The sequence below is a fragment of the Coffea arabica genome, chromosome 2e, assembly GCF_036785885.1.
Source record: "Coffea arabica cultivar ET-39 chromosome 2e, Coffea Arabica ET-39 HiFi, whole genome shotgun sequence".
In the NCBI taxonomy this organism is placed as follows: Eukaryota; Viridiplantae; Streptophyta; class Magnoliopsida; order Gentianales; family Rubiaceae; genus Coffea; species Coffea arabica.
The window spans coordinates 3,222,068-3,240,000 of NC_092313.1; the positions used below are offsets into that span (position 1 = coordinate 3,222,068).

General features: G+C 37.3%; 4 protein-coding genes across 5 annotated transcripts in view; 2 read left to right on the top strand and 2 right to left on the bottom strand.

Moving 5' to 3' along the window:
* Nucleotides 1–1,993: 1,993 nt before the first annotated feature.
* On the bottom strand, nucleotides 1,994–5,563 carry LOC113730151 (protein PPLZ12). The gene is made up of 5 exons (XM_027254652.2): nucleotides 5,184–5,563; nucleotides 4,120–4,240; nucleotides 3,919–4,010; nucleotides 3,068–3,164; nucleotides 1,994–2,612 (listed from the first exon to the last, which is right to left on the bottom strand). The coding sequence occupies exons 1-5, from the start codon at nucleotides 5,376–5,378 to the stop codon at nucleotides 2,242–2,244; spliced, it is 876 nt and encodes a 291-aa protein (XP_027110453.1). The 5' UTR covers nucleotides 5,379–5,563; the 3' UTR covers nucleotides 1,994–2,241.
* A 3,252-nt stretch (nucleotides 5,564–8,815) lies between these two features.
* Nucleotides 8,816–9,612, top strand: LOC113729591 (uncharacterized). The gene is made up of 2 exons (XM_027253865.2): nucleotides 8,816–8,872; nucleotides 9,043–9,612. The coding sequence occupies exons 1-2, from the start codon at nucleotides 8,816–8,818 to the stop codon at nucleotides 9,610–9,612; spliced, it is 627 nt and encodes a 208-aa protein (XP_027109666.1).
* A 3,221-nt stretch (nucleotides 9,613–12,833) lies between these two features.
* LOC113733428 (uncharacterized) lies at nucleotides 12,834–13,718 on the top strand. Its single transcript, XM_027259797.2, has 2 exons — nucleotides 12,834–12,927; nucleotides 13,054–13,718. The coding sequence occupies exons 1-2, from the start codon at nucleotides 12,853–12,855 to the stop codon at nucleotides 13,657–13,659; spliced, it is 681 nt and encodes a 226-aa protein (XP_027115598.1). The 5' UTR covers nucleotides 12,834–12,852; the 3' UTR covers nucleotides 13,660–13,718.
* Nucleotides 13,318–17,933, bottom strand: part of LOC113730152 (uncharacterized) — a 4,808-nt gene continuing 192 nt past the window's right edge. The window contains exons 1-5 of one of the 2 annotated variants that reach the window (XM_027254655.2): nucleotides 17,352–17,933; nucleotides 16,405–16,665; nucleotides 15,322–16,191; nucleotides 14,460–14,964; nucleotides 13,318–13,519 (exon numbers count right to left, since the gene is read on the bottom strand). The exon at nucleotides 17,352–17,933 is cut by the window's right edge and continues 192 nt beyond it. In XM_027254655.2, coding sequence (XP_027110456.1) covers nucleotides 14,483–14,964; nucleotides 15,322–16,191; nucleotides 16,405–16,665; nucleotides 17,352–17,781 — 2,043 coding nt within the window. In that variant the 5' untranslated portion in view covers nucleotides 17,782–17,933 and the 3' untranslated portion in view covers nucleotides 13,318–13,519; nucleotides 14,460–14,482. Of the gene's footprint in view, nucleotides 13,520–14,155; nucleotides 14,965–15,321; nucleotides 16,192–16,404; nucleotides 16,666–17,351 lie in introns of those variants that run through there. The other variant, XM_027254653.2, reaches the window with a different exon arrangement.

Genomic DNA, 17,933 nt, shown 5'->3' on the forward strand with positions numbered 1-17,933 from the left:
CATTATAGGTAGAATGTTTGGATCAATCTGGGGACCAACCCGAGTGGTACCATTTGAAATTATCATCTTTGCATAGTTTAACTTGCCTTCGACAAAGTAATAAAATCATAAATGATTGCTCCCATCGGATCTCTACTTGTATTGCCTATATGTTATGATACACCATAATTGCGAGAGAATATACATCATGATTATTTTCTGATAATGTTATGATTCAATTATTAGGTTTGGCACGGGGAACTTATCACTAAGTGTTTTTTTTCCCTGCTTTTTTGGGTACTTCTAATGCCTAAACGAACAAATATTTTGTCAAAAGAGCGCGACTAGTATACCCAACGGATAAAGAAAAATATTTGCGATTTAGAATGGATCCAATCTGAAGAAAAGATGTTTACAACTTTTTTTTTTTTTTTTTGCTTTTTAAATGCTTCATCTAGAACTGCAAATGAGTCGAACCGAGTAGATTTTTCTCTTTATTCAATCGAGATTGGCTCAATTTTGCTAGGCTTGAACACAACGAACTTTCATTCTAAATCTGGAACTCGAATTTGGACTCTAGTTCGAGCCTAGTTGAGCTCAAGTTCGACCCTACTCGAGTTCAATTTAAAATAAAAAAATATTTTTAAAATAGATATTTCACACTAGTAAGTAATATAAATATCGGAAACACACTTGTAATTTCATCACTAATAATATAAAATATTGAAAACATACGTGCTTGATATGATTTGACTAGCTAACAACTTGAATATCTGTATACCCGATTGACTTGGTTGGAGGCTGACCGAGGTCAAATTGAGTTTCCACCAAATCAGTTCGCGCGCCAATTTGAGTCACTTAGCAATCCTAGTTTCGCCTGAATATATCTAAGTGTGCACAACTATGTTAGTCTATGTTTGTAGTGCTTATAAAACACAATGTTAATATTCTATATAATATGCAATGAAAAAAAAAAAAGAAGAATGAGTCTATCTAACTATTGTCCATTGGCACACGTTAAAATAGAGTTCTAATGTTAAATGTTTTGAAAAAGTAGAGTTCAATTAGAAAACTGTATAAATGCAAGTGAAAAGATTACATAGTTGTTTCCGTTGGCCATTGGCCATGCTTGGATTGCTTGTTTCCGTCGGAAAATATTGTCGTTTTCCGTGATCACATTTTCCTATCACCTTTTTCCCTCACATATATCAAATCGCTACAGTAATTTTTTCATGAAAAATGACGAAAAATGCAATCCAAACACAACTTAATTGGATAAATGTGCTTATTCATAGGATAAATTGAGCGTGATTTAGCTATACTACTACTAATAGGAGCAAACTGAATACCCCCAACATTAATAAGCACTTGTTAAGTAACACTAGCAAAACTTATCCATCATATTGCACTATTCACGATCTTAAATTTTTTTCATGGTTGATGCATTGTTCTGGCTTTGTTCATGTCAAATTTCTTTATTGGATAACGCAAAATCAGTTGCTCATGTAGGGCCATAAAAAACCACTACGTGCGCATCTAGCGACTAGTATCCTCCCTAAACGTACATTCATTGTGGTGTAAGTGGAAAAGAAATCCCTAAACGTACATTGTGGGAAAAGAAATTAAGCAACCACTGCCTTTGACTAAATCCCTCGTTGGACTGTAAATCAAGATTCAAAAGAAACTGTTATAACACTCCTTTAATCTAGTCAAATCTACATACCTACCAATTACTTACACAGTCTCTTTAGACTCTTCTCTGCGAAATAGGATAAATTAAATTATAGAATTGTTATTGTTGCTACAAAAAAAAAAAACCAAAACTGCCGAATGAGAATATCACCGGGGAGGCCCAAAAAAGTGAAAAACAGTGAGTTTCTTGGAGAGAGTGTAGCGGCCCCTTATAAGCTGAGCGCACCATGCCCATTTAATCCGTGAGGAAGGCACAGCGTAGGGCAACGCCAGATGTGTGCTCATAGTGCACACAATAAAATCGGAGATGAAAAAGGTTCCATGGAAGAACAGAGAATAGCGCATTTAAGCAAGTAAAACTCGTGGCAAAATGCCTCGAGGTTCGGGAAAAGACCCTGAATCCTAATAAAAGAACGGGATCCTAATCAAACAGTGAGATACTACACCATATTCTTAGCCAAAAAAGACCATTTACAATATCACGAGAAAGACGTACAACCATGTAATGTCTGATGTGATTATCAAACCAATAACTCCTCAATCCTTTGAACATCCGAAAAACCAATAAACCTATTCAGCACATATCTGTGCACTGGAGGCCTCCATCAGGCCATTGCGTATCTGCTCACCAATATCCCGAACATGACCAGGGCCATGGGGTATGAAAACTGTAGTGTTCTTGGAAGAATTCCCAAGGTCCTTGATTGTATCAAAATACTGGGTGACCATGATCAGATCCATCACTTCCTTAGCTGAGGTGCCTTCGATTTTGTGAGAGAAATTCAGGATGTTCTCTCGCAAGCCGTCTGTAATTGCCTGTCTCTGCTTTGCAACCCCAACTCCTCCTAAATACTTTGCTTCAGCATCAGCTTCTGCCTTTTTAATCTGCAGGATCTTCTCTGCTTCTCCCTTGTACACACTAGCCAGCTGTTGCCTTTGAGCTATTATGCAGAATAAGAAAAGGACATTTAGCCGCCTAACAGCTACAGTGAAATGTGTGTCTGTGTGTTGATACAGAGAATCTGGAGAGATTTGTACTTTTTAACTCCAAATTAAAGACCAAAAAGACGTACCATCAAAATACACATACATGTAGAACGCTGTTCATAGAAAAACCAAGGCAAAACAAAACTAGATGCTGATACAAACAGCAGCTGCTGCATTCTTGTGATCCAAAAGCAAAACTTGTCATATATATGGATCAGTTTTGGGGGAATCTCTGTGAATTTAACCCCTCTGAACAACACCCCCACCCCCCAAAAAAAAAACCCCAAAAAAGTAGTGTGGAACACATGAAAGAATAATGTTGATTCGTTATATAACCAACACCAAGAACTGAAGTATGGAGAAATTTGCAGAATAACACCTCAAATAGCTAGGGGTCCTACATCCTCACCTGCATTTATCTCATTCATAGCTTTGCGCACAGAGGGATCAGGAATAATGTCCACCATCAGTATCTGTTCAATGTTGAATCCATATGCTCCCATTACCTGAGTCACGAATTCAACATAAGATTGATATTCTGAACAAGGTGATCTTCATAAGCAAAGTTAATAGGTTAGCATTTGAAAAATTAAACTACACTGTTCAGCATGACAACTACTACTGACTTACAAGAAGTGCAATGAAAAAGAGAGATCTAAATAGGTATACTTGATCACGAGTCCTATACATCCATTTTGCATCACAAAATAAAATCTCCTCATACAAATGAAAGACTCCATAAGTACAATGTCTAATTACCCTTATTCTTGCATGGCAAACAATATGCCACTGACAGTTAAAGGACTACTTCCTCAATTGTTACAAGTATAACACAAATTCTAACAAAAAAACCTATTCACTTCTTCATCAATTAGAAGATTCATCAACATTTGGTAAACCAAAAAGAAAAGCCTGCAAATTATCAACCTGAAACAGATTTAAAACAGGATTAAGGACTTGAAGAAAAATATTTGCACAGATTATCTTCTAAGCAACATTTGAAGATACTGGTCAAAGTTGAACTAATGTAAAATTAAACTCATCCTTGAAATCTGTTTCAAGAGATCAACTCTCAATTAATTATAAAACTTCAATCAAGGAAACAAGCATGCCTGGGATATTGGAGAGAAAGAGAAAGTTCTTCAGAACTACTAATATCATCCTCACTTTGAGCAGTACAACACAGGCAAATCATCTTTTGATATCCACGAAAAGCAAGAGGCGTGAATAATTGGGAAATGTTATGCCACATCAATTTACCTTCTCAAGTTCTTCCAATACAGCCTGAGCTACATCACCCTTCTGCTCAAAAAGCTCATCCAAATTCATTTTAGGAACATGAGCTCGAACCACTGTGAAAGAAATACAACAATCACATGAATATAGATTATTTAAGAGTAAGGTCAGCAATGTCAAAAATTGTCATTAATACCAAAAATGTTGCAGAATTAAGAAAACTACCATCAAATACATATGCTTGAATCTGTTCCCTGGGATTTTGCAACTCATAGAATGCATCATCAGCATTTGATCCGATCACTCGATATAGAATCGAGCAATGCATTTGGACAAAGACATTGTCCTGTAGAATGGAACACAAGTGATACTATCTATCGTAAGACTACAACTTATTGCTTTCAAACAAAGGTGAAAAAAAAAAAAGCCAAGGCTCATCCGAAGCATAATTAAAATCCCGAAATGTTGATTCTGATTGTTCAATGTAATTCTGAAATTATTTGGAGTCGAACATCTCATAATTCTTGGCATACGAAGTATTTGTGAATACTTCAGAAGTTCTTAAGCTTATGAATTCACTTTAGAGGATAGTGATTCAACTAAAATTTGACACAAACTAAACATTCATGCCAAAGTTACCGAGCAATTGAGTTACATGATTTCAAGAATTCAACAATGAGATTCATAGCATAAAAGGAAAAACACCTTAACATTGCTGACAATGTGAATTTCGTAGAAGGGACAGGGAAAATCTGCCCATCTTTAGATCTCTATATTACCTAATAAGTAAAGCTGTAAAGTTGTGACTACTCGGACCAAAAAGGTAAAAGGTGCAGGATGAATATTGTCAACTCTAACGGATCATACATCTAGAAGCTTGTGGTGATATAGTATACCGTAAAACAAATAAGAAAACAAGCAGAGCTCAAGAACAGAAACTGAATTTTTTTGGTTGACTTTCACTTCATCCAGTCTATAGTACACTAATTTACAATTTAAACCTTACCGTCAACAAATAAAAAAGGGGAAACAGAGAAACAAGATTTCGTCCACGATAACACAGTTAAAATAGATGATCATCGAGAAACGGGCGAGATAAGAATCTTTCGTCAAAGAAAATCAATCCAGAATTAGGCGATCCGGAAGAGAACCGGTGCCGTTTTAGGATTTCCGGATTCGCAACAGTCAACATAAGTCACTGCGGTGTTTATTCATTGATTCATCCATATATGTATTATATTTTCTTAAGGGGAAAACAAAGGATTGCAAAAGCGGGTAGGAGGGAGGACCTTGGTTTTGGTCTCGATTTTGACGTCGAGAGAACTGATTCTAGTGGAGATAATTCCGGCGAGGCATTCGCCGGCGAAAGGATTGAAGAAGTGGAGACCTGGTTGCGCCAGTTTCAGAAACCGGCCCCATTTTTCCACGACGCCTACGTTGGCCTGGCCCACGCACCCGCAAAAGATACAGTACGCGTTCCCCATTACCACGCCCGAGAGCAACAAATGAATGGGTTCTCTGAATTGTGTGATCTCAATTCTCAGCGGCAAGGGTTCTGTACTTGCGTTGAATTATCACTGCAGTCCACCGCCTTCACAGGGGCTTCCTTTTTCCTTCCCCTTTTTTATTTTTTCTTTTTCCCTCTCTCTCAAATGGGAAAGGAGATATTCCCATAATACTAATTAATTTCCTGTGATGTCGGCGCGCTTTTTATGTTTTAGTTCGATAATGTACGTATTAATTGTAACTTACCTAGTTTAACCTAACCAAAACGTCATCATCATTTGATTAAATTAAAGAGATATCTTATTTATAGTTTTATACAGCTCCCACCTTTCTGTAATTGAGAAATTTTTTTTTTTTTTGTATTGAAAGCCTCAAACTCAAAAAATTAATAGTGAGTGTGTCTGGGTAGTAGATTATTTGGCATAATTTTTTGAGTTATGAAATAATGATAAGATGTGGATGTCCGTTGATATTCTCTAGATGTGGCTGTCCGTTGATATTCTCAAGAATGATTACAAGATGAAGATGTCCGTTTGTATTCTCAAGATGATAGACACATGTATTCTCCCTAGATTCGTTGGTCTATTGGATGAAACCTTTTATGAATGTACTTGAAGTACTAAATTCATGTATTAGTATTTAATGGGATTCATGTATCTTTTATCTTGGATCACCTATTTATAGGGATGAATCCTACTTCTTTTGTAACCTTGAAACCTGGAAGTACTTTGATCAGTAAAATATAATTCTATCTCTCTCTTCTTCTCACTCTACTATCCCTACTTTTGGAAGTTTATTTTATTAGTTTCACAACAGATAAAAAATATTGTAACATATTTTTGATATGATATATGTAAAATAAACAAATAATTGAAATGTGTATTGATATTATAGGTAAATAAATTTTGAAAAATAATTTTAGCAATGCCTACACATCACTAACAAGTGTTTATCTCCTACTTTTAGATTCACAGATGAAGGTGAATAAGGTGATGTGATCCTTCATCATCTCTCTGTCTGTCTCTTTTTCTTTCTTAAGAAAAAGCAATAATTTTATTAATTTAAGAAATGATCAAAAAGAAAAAGCCCAAATATTTTTAGGAGAAGGTACAACTAGATGAAACTTTTAGGAGAAGAATAGGAGAAAAGATTTAAAGAGATTTGAGGAAAACTAATAAGCGTTTGCCAAATAGAAATATTGTCTATTTCCATATTCCGAGTAATGTTAAATTGTTCCGTGGCTCTCCATCATCTATGCCCATTTTGACTGTTTTGACAAGGTAAACGTTTTTCAATAGTTTTTCCACAAAAAAAAAAATTTCCTAGCCGCGACTCGACGTTTGAACTGGTAAGCTTTTCTTTCTTTGAAGTTTTGATTTGAAATGGTAAAAGTTTTTTGCGAGAAAATTTCATATTTTTCGTGAATATTTCTTTTACATAATTTTTTATTTTATATATATCACGTCCTAAAGGGTGCTATAATATTTTTTTTCAAAATTTCTTGAAAAGTTGCAATCCACACAACGCTTTGAGTTAGCATCTTCCAGTACTCTGTAGTATGGACTCAACTCACTCAAGTGAGTGGTGGAAAAAATAACATTGAACTTAATAATTTGTTTTATTCCGTTATTTATTTAGCCCATATGTATGCAATATATTGTGTTATTTATTTAGCCGACCTTCAATAGATAAAGTAGTATTAAAAATTCTCTTGAGCATAGGAAGGGGGGGGGGGGGGGAAATCAATAATGATGTTTGCCCTTGAAGTGCAAATAAATAGAGTTGTAAACAGACTTAAATCCTGTTTGATAACCTAATTTAGCATTTAAATTTAATAGATTCAGATTTTAACATGTTCAGATCGTTTAATAATCAAAAATTAAATATCTGAATTAATTAAGTGGCACTGAATTTTCTAAGTAAAATTTACTATCAAAATTAAGTGATAAGTTATTCAGTATCACTGGATGTGATATGCACTCAAATATATTAGATTTAATATTTAACAATTTAATAATTTAATAAATTCAGATTTCAAATTTCAGTTTTATTAGACGCATCCTTGGATTCAGTTAGCACTGTCCTCCAGTCGCCAATACATTGAAGTTTTGTAGCTTTTCTCCATCAAACATTGAATTAATTCAACAAGTTGGTGTGAACTCTTAATGCCATCAATATAATATTGGTCGGCATGGAAGGCAGGCTAATCCTTTGCTCTCATCAGATACAGAGCCTGAGCAGCTATTACCAGAATAATGTCAGTTTTTTATGTTATATGGAAGGCAAGCTAATATCTTGCTCCTATCAGATACAAAGCCTGAGAAATTACCAGATAACGTCAATTTTTATGTTTTGCTCTTAAATTGGTCATTCTTCACAAGTAGCTAGAAAAGATTAACCTTTGCCGGTTGCAGCATTTGTGATGCTTTATACCATTTGCCATCATTCCATGCAGTGATGTGCAACATGTTCCTTACAAAGGTCGCAAAACCGCCAAGCTGAATCTTAGACCGTATCCGTTCTCTTCCGTATTCACATTCTCTCTCCCAATCATGTAAATTTGCAACATATATCAGCGACCTGAATCGCACCCCAGGAGGAGCAAAAAAGATATCTGTGAGAGGCTTTAGAAAGTCCATGAATGTTGATGAGTCTAGGCAGCGGGTTTGCCAGAGGCCCACAACCTATGTATATGTTCATCCGCATAGCAGTGGAAGAGAGGCAAGCAGACAGCAGTTTCACGCCTCAGATCATTTGTCATCGATTTCATGCAATATATGACCAAATTCAATTCCCATTTTATCATCAGAACCATTCTTTCTTTTGCCTTACTGTTGTTCACTAGTTGTTTGATTCGACTTGCAGCAATTTTTTTAGCGAATCGGTGTCAGGTCTGGGACCAGCATGGTTCTCATTTTTCTGTCTCTCGTGATAAATGATTTATACGAATTTCTCCAATATCCCTTGCTGCAATATAAAATTCAGATTGTTCCCTTGACGCATAACATCACAATGAACATAAGAATATCTTGGGAAACGGTTTTTAACGCTAGTGATTTATTATGACCATCGTTTGATCGGACTTGAGCTAAATGCAACAGAATACGGTGGAGTTTAGGTAGCTCCACAAAGTAAGTACTGCAGACAGAGATGAATAATTTCTCTGGCATCTTGTTTCTAAATGGATTAAATTCACCCCTCATTCCTTGTTCATCATTATTATAGATTGAACATGACCAGGTCTAGTAGTCCCTTTGGCCATACCTGTAACTTACCTTGAATTGAATGCTGCATGCTGTAATTAGAAGCAGACAAATAAGAAATTCATCCCTTTATAAAGCAGGCTTGGCTGTCTTCTACTCCCTGAAAGTGGGCTCAAAACAGATAGGGAGACTGACAAAGCCTGAAGGGGAAGATGGCGAGCTGGTCTGTTGAAAATGCGACTGGAGCCTATCTCCGAGCAGTAAAAATGGTGAGATTGACATGCACATGAGATAGCTATTATTGTTACTTTTCTTGCATAACTGGTGCCATAGGTCACTTGAGCTCACTGATGATGTCCATTTCATTAGTATAAGATGCAGGTTGCTATAAATCAAGGCAAGATGCGTACACTTGTTTAACGTTTCTTAACGATTACAGACAAAAGGTGCCAAGGAGCCAGATGCAGCGGAGTTCATTTCGGCACTTGCTGCTGGCAACAATGCACAACTTATGGTTATTGCGAGTGCAAGTGCGGCTGATTCAATCACACTGGCCCTGGTAGCTGCTGCGTTGCAAACTGGTGGTCAAGTCATATGCATTGTTCGTGGAGTTCATGAACAACACTCCTCAGAAATAGCCCTCGGCGATAGTGCAATACATGTCAAGTTTGTTATTGGTGACGCCCTAAATTTACTCTGCAACGACTATAGAGAAGCTGATTGCATTCTTATAGACTGTTATCTCGAGAATTGTCAGCGTATTCTTGAAACTGTGCAAGTGATTAGCAGGAATGCTATTGTTATTGCATACCATGCATGTTCCATGGGCTCATGGAGGTGCCCGCAGGGGTTGAAAGCTCATTTGTTGCCCATAGGAGAAGGCTTGCTAGTAACCAAGATAGCTGAAAATGTCAACAAGAGTAATAGATCTGCTGTTTCAGGCAAGAAGAGGCGTTGGCTGGTTAAAATTGACAAATACACAGGTGAAGAGCATGTGTTTCGGGTTTAATCTTCCTGGGAACTAGTTGCACTTCAGCTCTCCAAAGCTTGTACTCGGTGGTGGCTGTTCATTTTGTATTTACCAAAAATCAAATAAGATAAAGAGAACTGATATTAGAGATGACACGGATTTGCTTAAGCTTAATTGATAACAAAATGCGCAGTATAATTCTGAAACTGCAAATAATGAAGATTGCAGCATCTATCTGCTATTTCAGTAGTGGACTACTTATCTAGCTAATTCTTTTGAAGCTCTGAGTTACTGGGCAATACTTGCTCCAATTTTCACAACTATATCACAATTTAGTGCGTCACAGATACGAAACACTGGGGCGGATCAACTTATCAAACACCCTTTGTTAGTATATCTACACAATCAACTCACTGCTTAAACATGAAACCACCAAAAGAAATAAAAAAGACTTGCGTCGAATTTACCTGTTTCATGACAAATCTATGAACGTTTCCCTATTTTTCCCCTTGTCGATCCTTGGTGTCAACACTATGGACTGGCATTGTATAAACACGTATCTGTTGATATTAAAGTTGTCCAATAATTATCCCTAAACCTCAGAGCTTGAACGAATACCTCAATTCTCTGTTGCGTAGCTCAAGCTTGCTGCGGACGAACGTGCACATCCTGTAGACCTTTCCAAGTACCTCAATAATATTTCTGCATTTTTGACACCTACTAAGTTTAAATCAGTCTTCAGATGTTTTCAGCATCTGTTTTGAATTAATGTTTGTGGATGCTGAATGTGACAAAGGGCCAGAAGGGTTGTTAGTGCTTCTACTGATAGACGGTTTATACACCTTAATCGTAACACCTACATGCACTTAGCCAACTTACGTGCATTCTCATTCGCAAAATGTGCACACTGTAGACTCTGATTATACAATCAATCATGATAATTGAAGAATAGGTGGAATTTTTCTTTCCAAAATTTGCTTTGCGACAATTTCTTGCCCCTGTTTCACAGAGTATAAGGTTAGTTTGTCAAATATATCAAAATAAAATAGATCCATTGAGAGGGAAGAAATTTCCAAGAAGTGTGTGTTGTAATCCAAGAGAAAAATGCACGTACAGACTACAGTATATGCTTTATCATGACCAATTAACTTTTTCCCCCAGTTGCCTGATCTATTCAGCAGCATCAGAGTAATGGGACCTCCCGTTGTGCAAGAAAGACCAAAAGACAGAGAATTTAAGCACGTTATTTCTCTGTCAATCAATGTGTTTTCCTGGGCGACAACTTGACCGGATCTAGATCTCTGCAAGGCTATCCGGAGGCAAGATTTACACTTAGCAACTCTGCTTCTGCAGTGCTAGATATTTTAATGCTTTGGTTCCTTGAAGGGTACAGGTTCTCTAGACGAAACTAGAGTTTCTAATCGAGTTAGCCACATGCATCCATATGTTATGCATGCTGTCGTCTTTTGCTCTGTATCGGATGACACTGATGAAGAGTGACTATGGAGTATAGAGAACGAGGCATCAGTTGTTGCCCTGTCTTGTCCATGATACAAATCCTCACCTTCTTGCTAAATTCTTGAGACGGGTCCAAGGAGAAAATGCTCCCAGTTTTGGTCCATTTTAGGCTTTAGATCTACTGATTTATGACAGTAATAGCTGTGGTTGAAGATTGAATTAAGTTGTTTAAGATAAAAGCAAAAAGTTAACGGGCAAAATGCTACCTTCAACATATCCAAAGAAAGCTGGTGCGATGCTCACCCCCTCACCCCCCAAAAAAACTGATTGCCAATTCGAAAGTATTTCTTTTTTGTGTTGGGGGTCTAACGTACTTGTTCGTACAATGCAATTTGCTGATTTTGAACGTAACTTGCGGAAGGATCAGATTCATGCAACAAAGCTGAATCATTTTCAGGGTTTTGGTTTGCCTCAGCACAGTGTTTGATGTTGCACTTCCTATTTGGATTGGCTCTGTCCAGAAGGAATCTTGATACAGCAAGGTTTTTCTGCCTTGTCTCTACAGATTAATTAGTATTAATACAAGATTACAAGTTGTAGTTCGTTGCTATTATTAACAATTTCCTCGAATTTCAAATGTCTGTCCAGCAAAGGACATGACAGCTAATGAGAGATTTCAATTATAAGGAGTGGTGCATTATATGATGAATTAATTGGATCCTCGATGTGATCAGATTTGACAATTAAGTAATACAAAATTATTCTCAAAGCAGCCTCCACGAAATTTACCAATTCCTCCGCTTCCTTTTCTTTCCTTATCTTTCACATTTGGGCCTTTTGCCTCAAGTTAAAACAAGGGTAAAAAACAAAAGTCTCCCGTGATAAATCTTGTATACAGAAAAATCCTCATGATTTCAAAACGTATAAAACGACACTTTATGTTTTGAACTAAATTGTAAACGTGACAGAATCTGTTGAACTTAATGGAAATGACTTATTGGAACCTTAAAAAAAATTTATACCTAATTTTTAACAAATATACTTATTTTACCCCTTAACCCTCAATTCTATCTCTGTAGAGAATAAAACAAATGATTTTGTTGAGTTGTCTTTTGCTTAATTATATCAGGGCATTTTTCATGCATTTCCGTTAAATTTAACGGATTTCATCACCTTTACAATTTAGTTCAAAACATGAGGTGTCATGTTGTACGTTTTGAAACCATGGGGGACATTTTTATATATTAGGTTTATCACAAGGGGTTTTTTTGTTTTTCACCCTTAAAACAATTTTTTCCCTGAGCTAAGTGGTAGCTCAGAAAATAAGCATCTTTGTTAGCGCTGTTTCGGTTCCATCTAACTTTCTTCCTTCTGAGATGGTGAAGTGGTCATACTTTTCACTCGTAGGTTAAAATGTGTCTAAACTATAAAGGGAAGCTTAAAGTTCTGAGGGAATGACTTCTGATATCTGGTAAAAGTAGAGAGGAAAAAAGTGTATGCTGCCATTGATCAGGTTGAAGCTACAATATACAAATTCCACCATAACACTGCCTTCATTAACGGCATATTGCGGATTAAATAGTATAACGGTGACAGAAAGCATTGAATTTCCGGTCCAATTGATTCTGATTGACACTATTTTATACTATTCTTGATTTGTTTGGTTGCAATTCATTCTAATTTAATAGTGCCAGCGAAGCACAATACCTTCATTGTGGCGTATCCTTCATGGTCAAGTCTATATAAATGCAACACGAATGGCTGGGACGAGCGGTTCTATAATCCACATCCAAGGTTAAAAAAGTAATCAACTTCTCTAAAATGTCTAAGCAGGAAAATATGGGTTGCTGGTCTGCTGAAAATGCCACAAAAGCATTCCTTAAAACCATGAAAATGGTGAGTGCTATCAACTGCAAAATCTTCGAAGCTCCTATGAATTTTGCCTATGTTCCTGTATATGAAAATCAAATGTTATTAGCTTTCTTTTAGCCTGTTATTGACCGTGACGTGACTTTTCTGCAGGGAAAGAGTACCAAAGAGCCAAATGGAGCAGAATTCATTTCAGCTCTTGCTGCTGGAAACAATGTGCAATTAATCGTTGTTGCATGTTCCAGCGTTGTGGACTGCACTACACTAGCCCTGGTGGCAGCGGCTCAACAAACCGGTGGACGTGTAATTTGCATCCTTCGTGGGCAAGAAGAACTAGATATATCTGAAAAGATCTTGGGAAGTAATGCAACTCAAGTTCAGTTTGTTATGGGAGACGCCCACATGATGCTTTCAAACTACTGCAAGGAGGCAGATTTCATAGCCATTGACTGTAATCTTGAAAACCATGGAGGAGTTCTCCGAACAATACAGGAAAGCACCAGGCAACAGAACACCATAGTCCTAGGCTATAATGCATTTTGCAAGGGGTCCTGGAGGAAAGGCGGTTTGCACACTCAGCTGTTACCAATAGGGGAAGGATTGCTGCTGACAAGAATATCTGCAAATGCCAACTTTAATTATTATCCTATCAAATCAGGGAAAACAAGCCACTGGGTTGTTAAAGTGGACAAATGTACTGGTGAAGAACACGTATTCAGGATCAGATCTCCTCTTCAAGGAAGAGTTGTTAAAGCTTAAGATCAGCTTTGTGTCCCATTATAAATCAAGTTCTTGGAGAGCAGTACTTTAGGCTCTTTTTCGGTTTAAATGACTATTCTTTAAGGTCTTACAGATGACAAATGTAAATAGCAAATTGATGTAATATACTCCTAATAAAGTTTATACAAACTTTTTGTAGAGTTTAATTGATTATCATATTCTTTTTCCAGGTGAGACGATATTACATCACTATTTGCTTTTTGGTTCCAGATGAGAGATATACTTTCATCTCTGGTCGATCTTGATAAATGCTAAAGGTGGTTAGAAAACAGAGAAATGAGAGAAGCGAGAGACTTTAAAAGACTGCTACATACATATTCAGTTATTCACAACATGTGAGAAAGGTGAACGGTTAATTCAATGCATCATGCAGCTGGAAATATGATTTCTCCAAGTCGAAAAGGCGAATATATACATATATGCGTTGAAGAAAGATCAGAAAAAAGACGCTTGGAATAGGTTGTGACACAGAAGGAAAAACCAACACCCACTAATATCACATCAAGTTTAGCCCTCGGTGAGAGGACTCTGCATTACAATCTCTCTAAAGAGTCCGTCATCAGTAAGTGGTTAGTTGCAATCTACCATAAATCATGATTAGCATTCAAACAGTAGGTTGCGACACAAGTAAAAACCACCACTAGCTAATTTCACATAAAGTTTAGTCCTCATTGAGTGTACTTTGCATTACAATCTCTGTAAAGAGTCCGTCATCTGTAAGTGGTTAGTAGCAATCGACCACAAATCATAATTAGCACGGAACATTACAAAATCAATACCTGTGAATAAGAACCTTTGAGTTCTAGGAAAAGTTAGTGCAGTTACCAAGCTCCTGTAGAACTGTCTCAATTCCAGGTCTTTCCTCTGGAGATTCATGGATACACCACAAAGCAACCTTCCCAACCCTTATGGCCTCAGGTTCAGAGAACTTTCCATGGAGATTTCTATCCATGAAGTCCTGAGTTTTTCCTAAGTCAGCAGCAGCTTGCATTGTGCTGGTTACTTTTCGAACCCCAGAAAGGATTTGAAACAAAAGTACCCCAAATGCATAAATATCACTTTTCTCTGTAAACCGGCCAGTAGTACTGTACTCAGGAGCCAAATATCCCATCGCAGCGCTATCCTTGAGTGTTGAGAAGACAGTATCATTAGTAAGTAATTTGTGGAGACCCGAATCAGAAAGCAAAGGTCTGTTTCGTTGATCAATCAGCACACTCGCAGCAGAAATGTTTTGGTGAACAAGGGCAGGTTTATTCACCTTGTATCCATGTAAATACTCAATACCTGCTCAGAAAATGAAAAGAGAAAAAAAGTTGTTAGCTAAATTAGCAATGAAGCCTATGAACACATAATGTGAAAACATGCCAGTACATATCTTACTCCTTTGTTCAAATGGTAATCAAGAGAGACAAGTTTCAAAAGTAAAATTAAACGTGAAATAAAAGAGAAGTTTTTTGAGATACTAGTCTGATGTTACTAATTTGGTGCAGCATTTACTGCTAATGCACTTGAAGGAAATGTATTTTCTGAGTGATTTATGAGCTTGCAAAATTGTTTTGACCTTTGAAACTTTTACGTCTTCAAACATGCTTCTGCATCAACTGACTAAATTCTCTGAGAAGTACCAGAAGATAAACTCACCTCTTGCAATTCCATTGATTATAGAAACTCTTGTTGACCAGTCAAGGACATGATCACTGCCATCCACAACATCAAAATACTGCAACAAATTTCCATTTTGAACAAAATCATAAATAAGAAAACACTCTTTCCGGTCTTTGGAACAGCAGAAGCCTCTTAGACGAACCACATTCTCATGCCTCAACGAGGTTAGTATGTTCAGTCCCTTTAAGAACTCTAATTCCTCTGACTTGCAGCAAGTTTTTGAAATGCTTTTAACAGCAACAACTGATCCATCTCTTAGGCTTCCTCTATAAGTAGCAGAGAAGTTGCTTTTACTCAATAAGTTTTTCTCGGCAAAGTACCTAGTAGCTGATTCCACCTCTTCCAGATTAAACCTGAAGTTCTGCATAAACTCTTGGGAGACATCACCAAAATGTCGACCCTCCGCGAGTGGATCCCACCCACTGGGATATTCAAGGCTGATAAGCGGAGAACCATTCTTCCTCTGAGCACCCTTGGCATGATCCGTAGGCAGGCGGCTATCTTGTGCATCCGATGCGTTCTCAAGTTTTTGTTTGCGATGATAGTGGGAGAAACTGAGAATTCCGATAACTAACACAATGATACAAACCACAAGTACTCCAACAATGACAGAAGCCTGCGAGGCTTTAGACGATTTTGAGCAATGAGTTTCACTGCAGTTCAATCTTAGATCAGCTGTCTCTGGAATGTCTCTTGTTGACAGACCAGTTGGGCCACCACCATAAGGTTCAGGTCTACTTGGATTCGGGCGATCTGAAGCAGTGCAAGCCCTTAAAGATGAAAAACCAGCTCCACATAAACCTGGGTTGTTCTCGTATTGAAATCCTCCAATCAATCGCTTCAAAGCTGCATCCACCATTAAAAGATCAAAATGACGTCCCTCACCCATAAGTTAAAAATCTGATGGTACATAAATTTTCATAAATAGCTTTGAACCAGTAAAATATTTTTCAACTAGCATTTGCCCCCCCCCCCTCCCTTAAGAGTTCAAAGTAAACATATTTTCATGGACTACAAGAAATGTATATCTCTAGTATAATATTGGGTGAATAAGATTACCATTAGGAACATTTCCAGAGAGTGAGTTGTTTCGGACGTCTAGAACTTCAAGAATTGGAGCATCAGCTAATTTTGTCGGGATTGAGCCAAATAAGCGATTAAAACTCAAGTCTAGTCTCATCAACGACCCCAAGTCGCCTAAGCTTGCAGGGATTGCACCAGTTAACTCATTAAATTGCAAAGCAAGAACATTTAGCTTCTTTAGAGCCCCCAGCTGCGTTGGTATACTTCCAGTAAATTGATTATAACAAAGCTGCAAAACTACACAGCAACAGCAGAGCCACAAGGAAACGTTTAACACAGTGCAAGGCTAAACAGTAAATACAAAACAAAAATTGCACTGACTACGTAAAGATTTAAACTTTTCTCATGAAGTTCCAGATTGTGTCTTCAATTTACTCCAGCAGGGACATTTTTTGAGTATATAATTCACGCGGGATATAAAGAAAAGACTAAAATTTTATAAAGAGAACCAACCTAATGACTAGGATTGAAATTATTAACATACAAAGCCACATATCAAACTGAGTGAACACACTAAACTCAACTTATAAAGAGAGAATACAGTTCAATTTTTTCTCTCACTCAAAAATGAAAAGAAAAAGTTGAAAATTTTCACTACTAAAAAAGAAAAAGAAGTAAAAGAAATTATAAAAGCACATGCACAGTTCATATTATTAAGTTTGGACCTCAAGAGTGGTAAAGCTACAATAACATGCAACAGATTTTAGCAACTAGAAAAAATAACTTGAAGTTTTTTCTTGCTCACATTATGCTAGTAATCCTGTTTACTCCGATGACCTACCCCTCCCCCTTCCGACGCAGAGAGAGAAAAGAAAAGGAATAAAGAATGAGCATTTTGCACAATAAGCTATGAGAAGAAAACCTTACAAAACTTAACACAAAAACACAGTTACGGAGGAGCACAGAAGGACTAAAATCTACACCTTGTAAGCTGCCCATATTTCCAAGTTCAGGAGGGATCTCTCCGGAAAGGTTATTAACATTTAAATACAAATCAGTGAGCTCGCTCAAGGTTGAAATTTCTCGGGGTATCTCTCCATACAGAGCATTGTAGTGCAAGTACAGCCCAGTCAAGTGTCTGAGCTCAGCAACCGCCGGAGACAGCTTCCCTGAGAGCCCTTTACCTTGCAGAGAAATATTAGCAACCTGACCCCTGCGATTACATGCAACTCCCACAAACGAACCACCACACGGGTCACCTGATCCTGTCCATGAAACAAGCAACCTGCTTTCTGGATCAAGACTGGCCTTTAGGCTCATCAAAGCTCCCAACTCTGCATTCTTGGAAAATGCCCGCCCACAGCAGAATACTAAGAGGTGAAGCATGAAGAAGAGAAACGGTGAGGAACCCATTTCCGGTTCTAGCTCAAAGTAGCAGTGAAAGTAGTCTTTGAGGTTTTCTTGCCCTGTTTCCTTATCTTTTCCTGATTTTTTGGGTTCCCTCTTATTCTTCTTCTTCCGTTATGTTTGATTTGTTGTCTCTTCCTTTTTTTATTTTATGGAAT

Bases quoted from the DNA above. Each gene is read 5' to 3' on its own strand.
- LOC113730151 (XM_027254652.2), bottom strand. From the start codon at position 5,378: ATGGGGAACGCGTACTGTATCTTTTGCGGGTGCGTGGGCCAGGCCAAC. The intron at 4,241-5,183 runs GTCCTCCCTCCT...TCCATTCTACAG, and splicing joins AAATCGAGACCAAAACCAAG to GACAATGTCTTTGTCCAAAT. The intron at 4,011-4,119 runs GTAGTTTTCTTA...TTTCTTTCACAG, and splicing joins TCAAGCATATGTATTTGATG to TGGTTCGAGCTCATGTTCCT.
- LOC113729591 (XM_027253865.2), top strand. From the start codon at position 8,816: ATGGCGAGCTGGTCTGTTGAAAATGCGACTGGAGCCTATCTCCGAGCA. The intron at 8,873-9,042 runs GTGAGATTGACA...TAACGATTACAG, and splicing joins ATCTCCGAGCAGTAAAAATG to ACAAAAGGTGCCAAGGAGCC.
- LOC113733428 (XM_027259797.2), top strand. From the start codon at position 12,853: ATGTCTAAGCAGGAAAATATGGGTTGCTGGTCTGCTGAAAATGCCACA. The intron at 12,928-13,053 runs GTGAGTGCTATC...ACTTTTCTGCAG, and splicing joins TCCTTAAAACCATGAAAATG to GGAAAGAGTACCAAAGAGCC.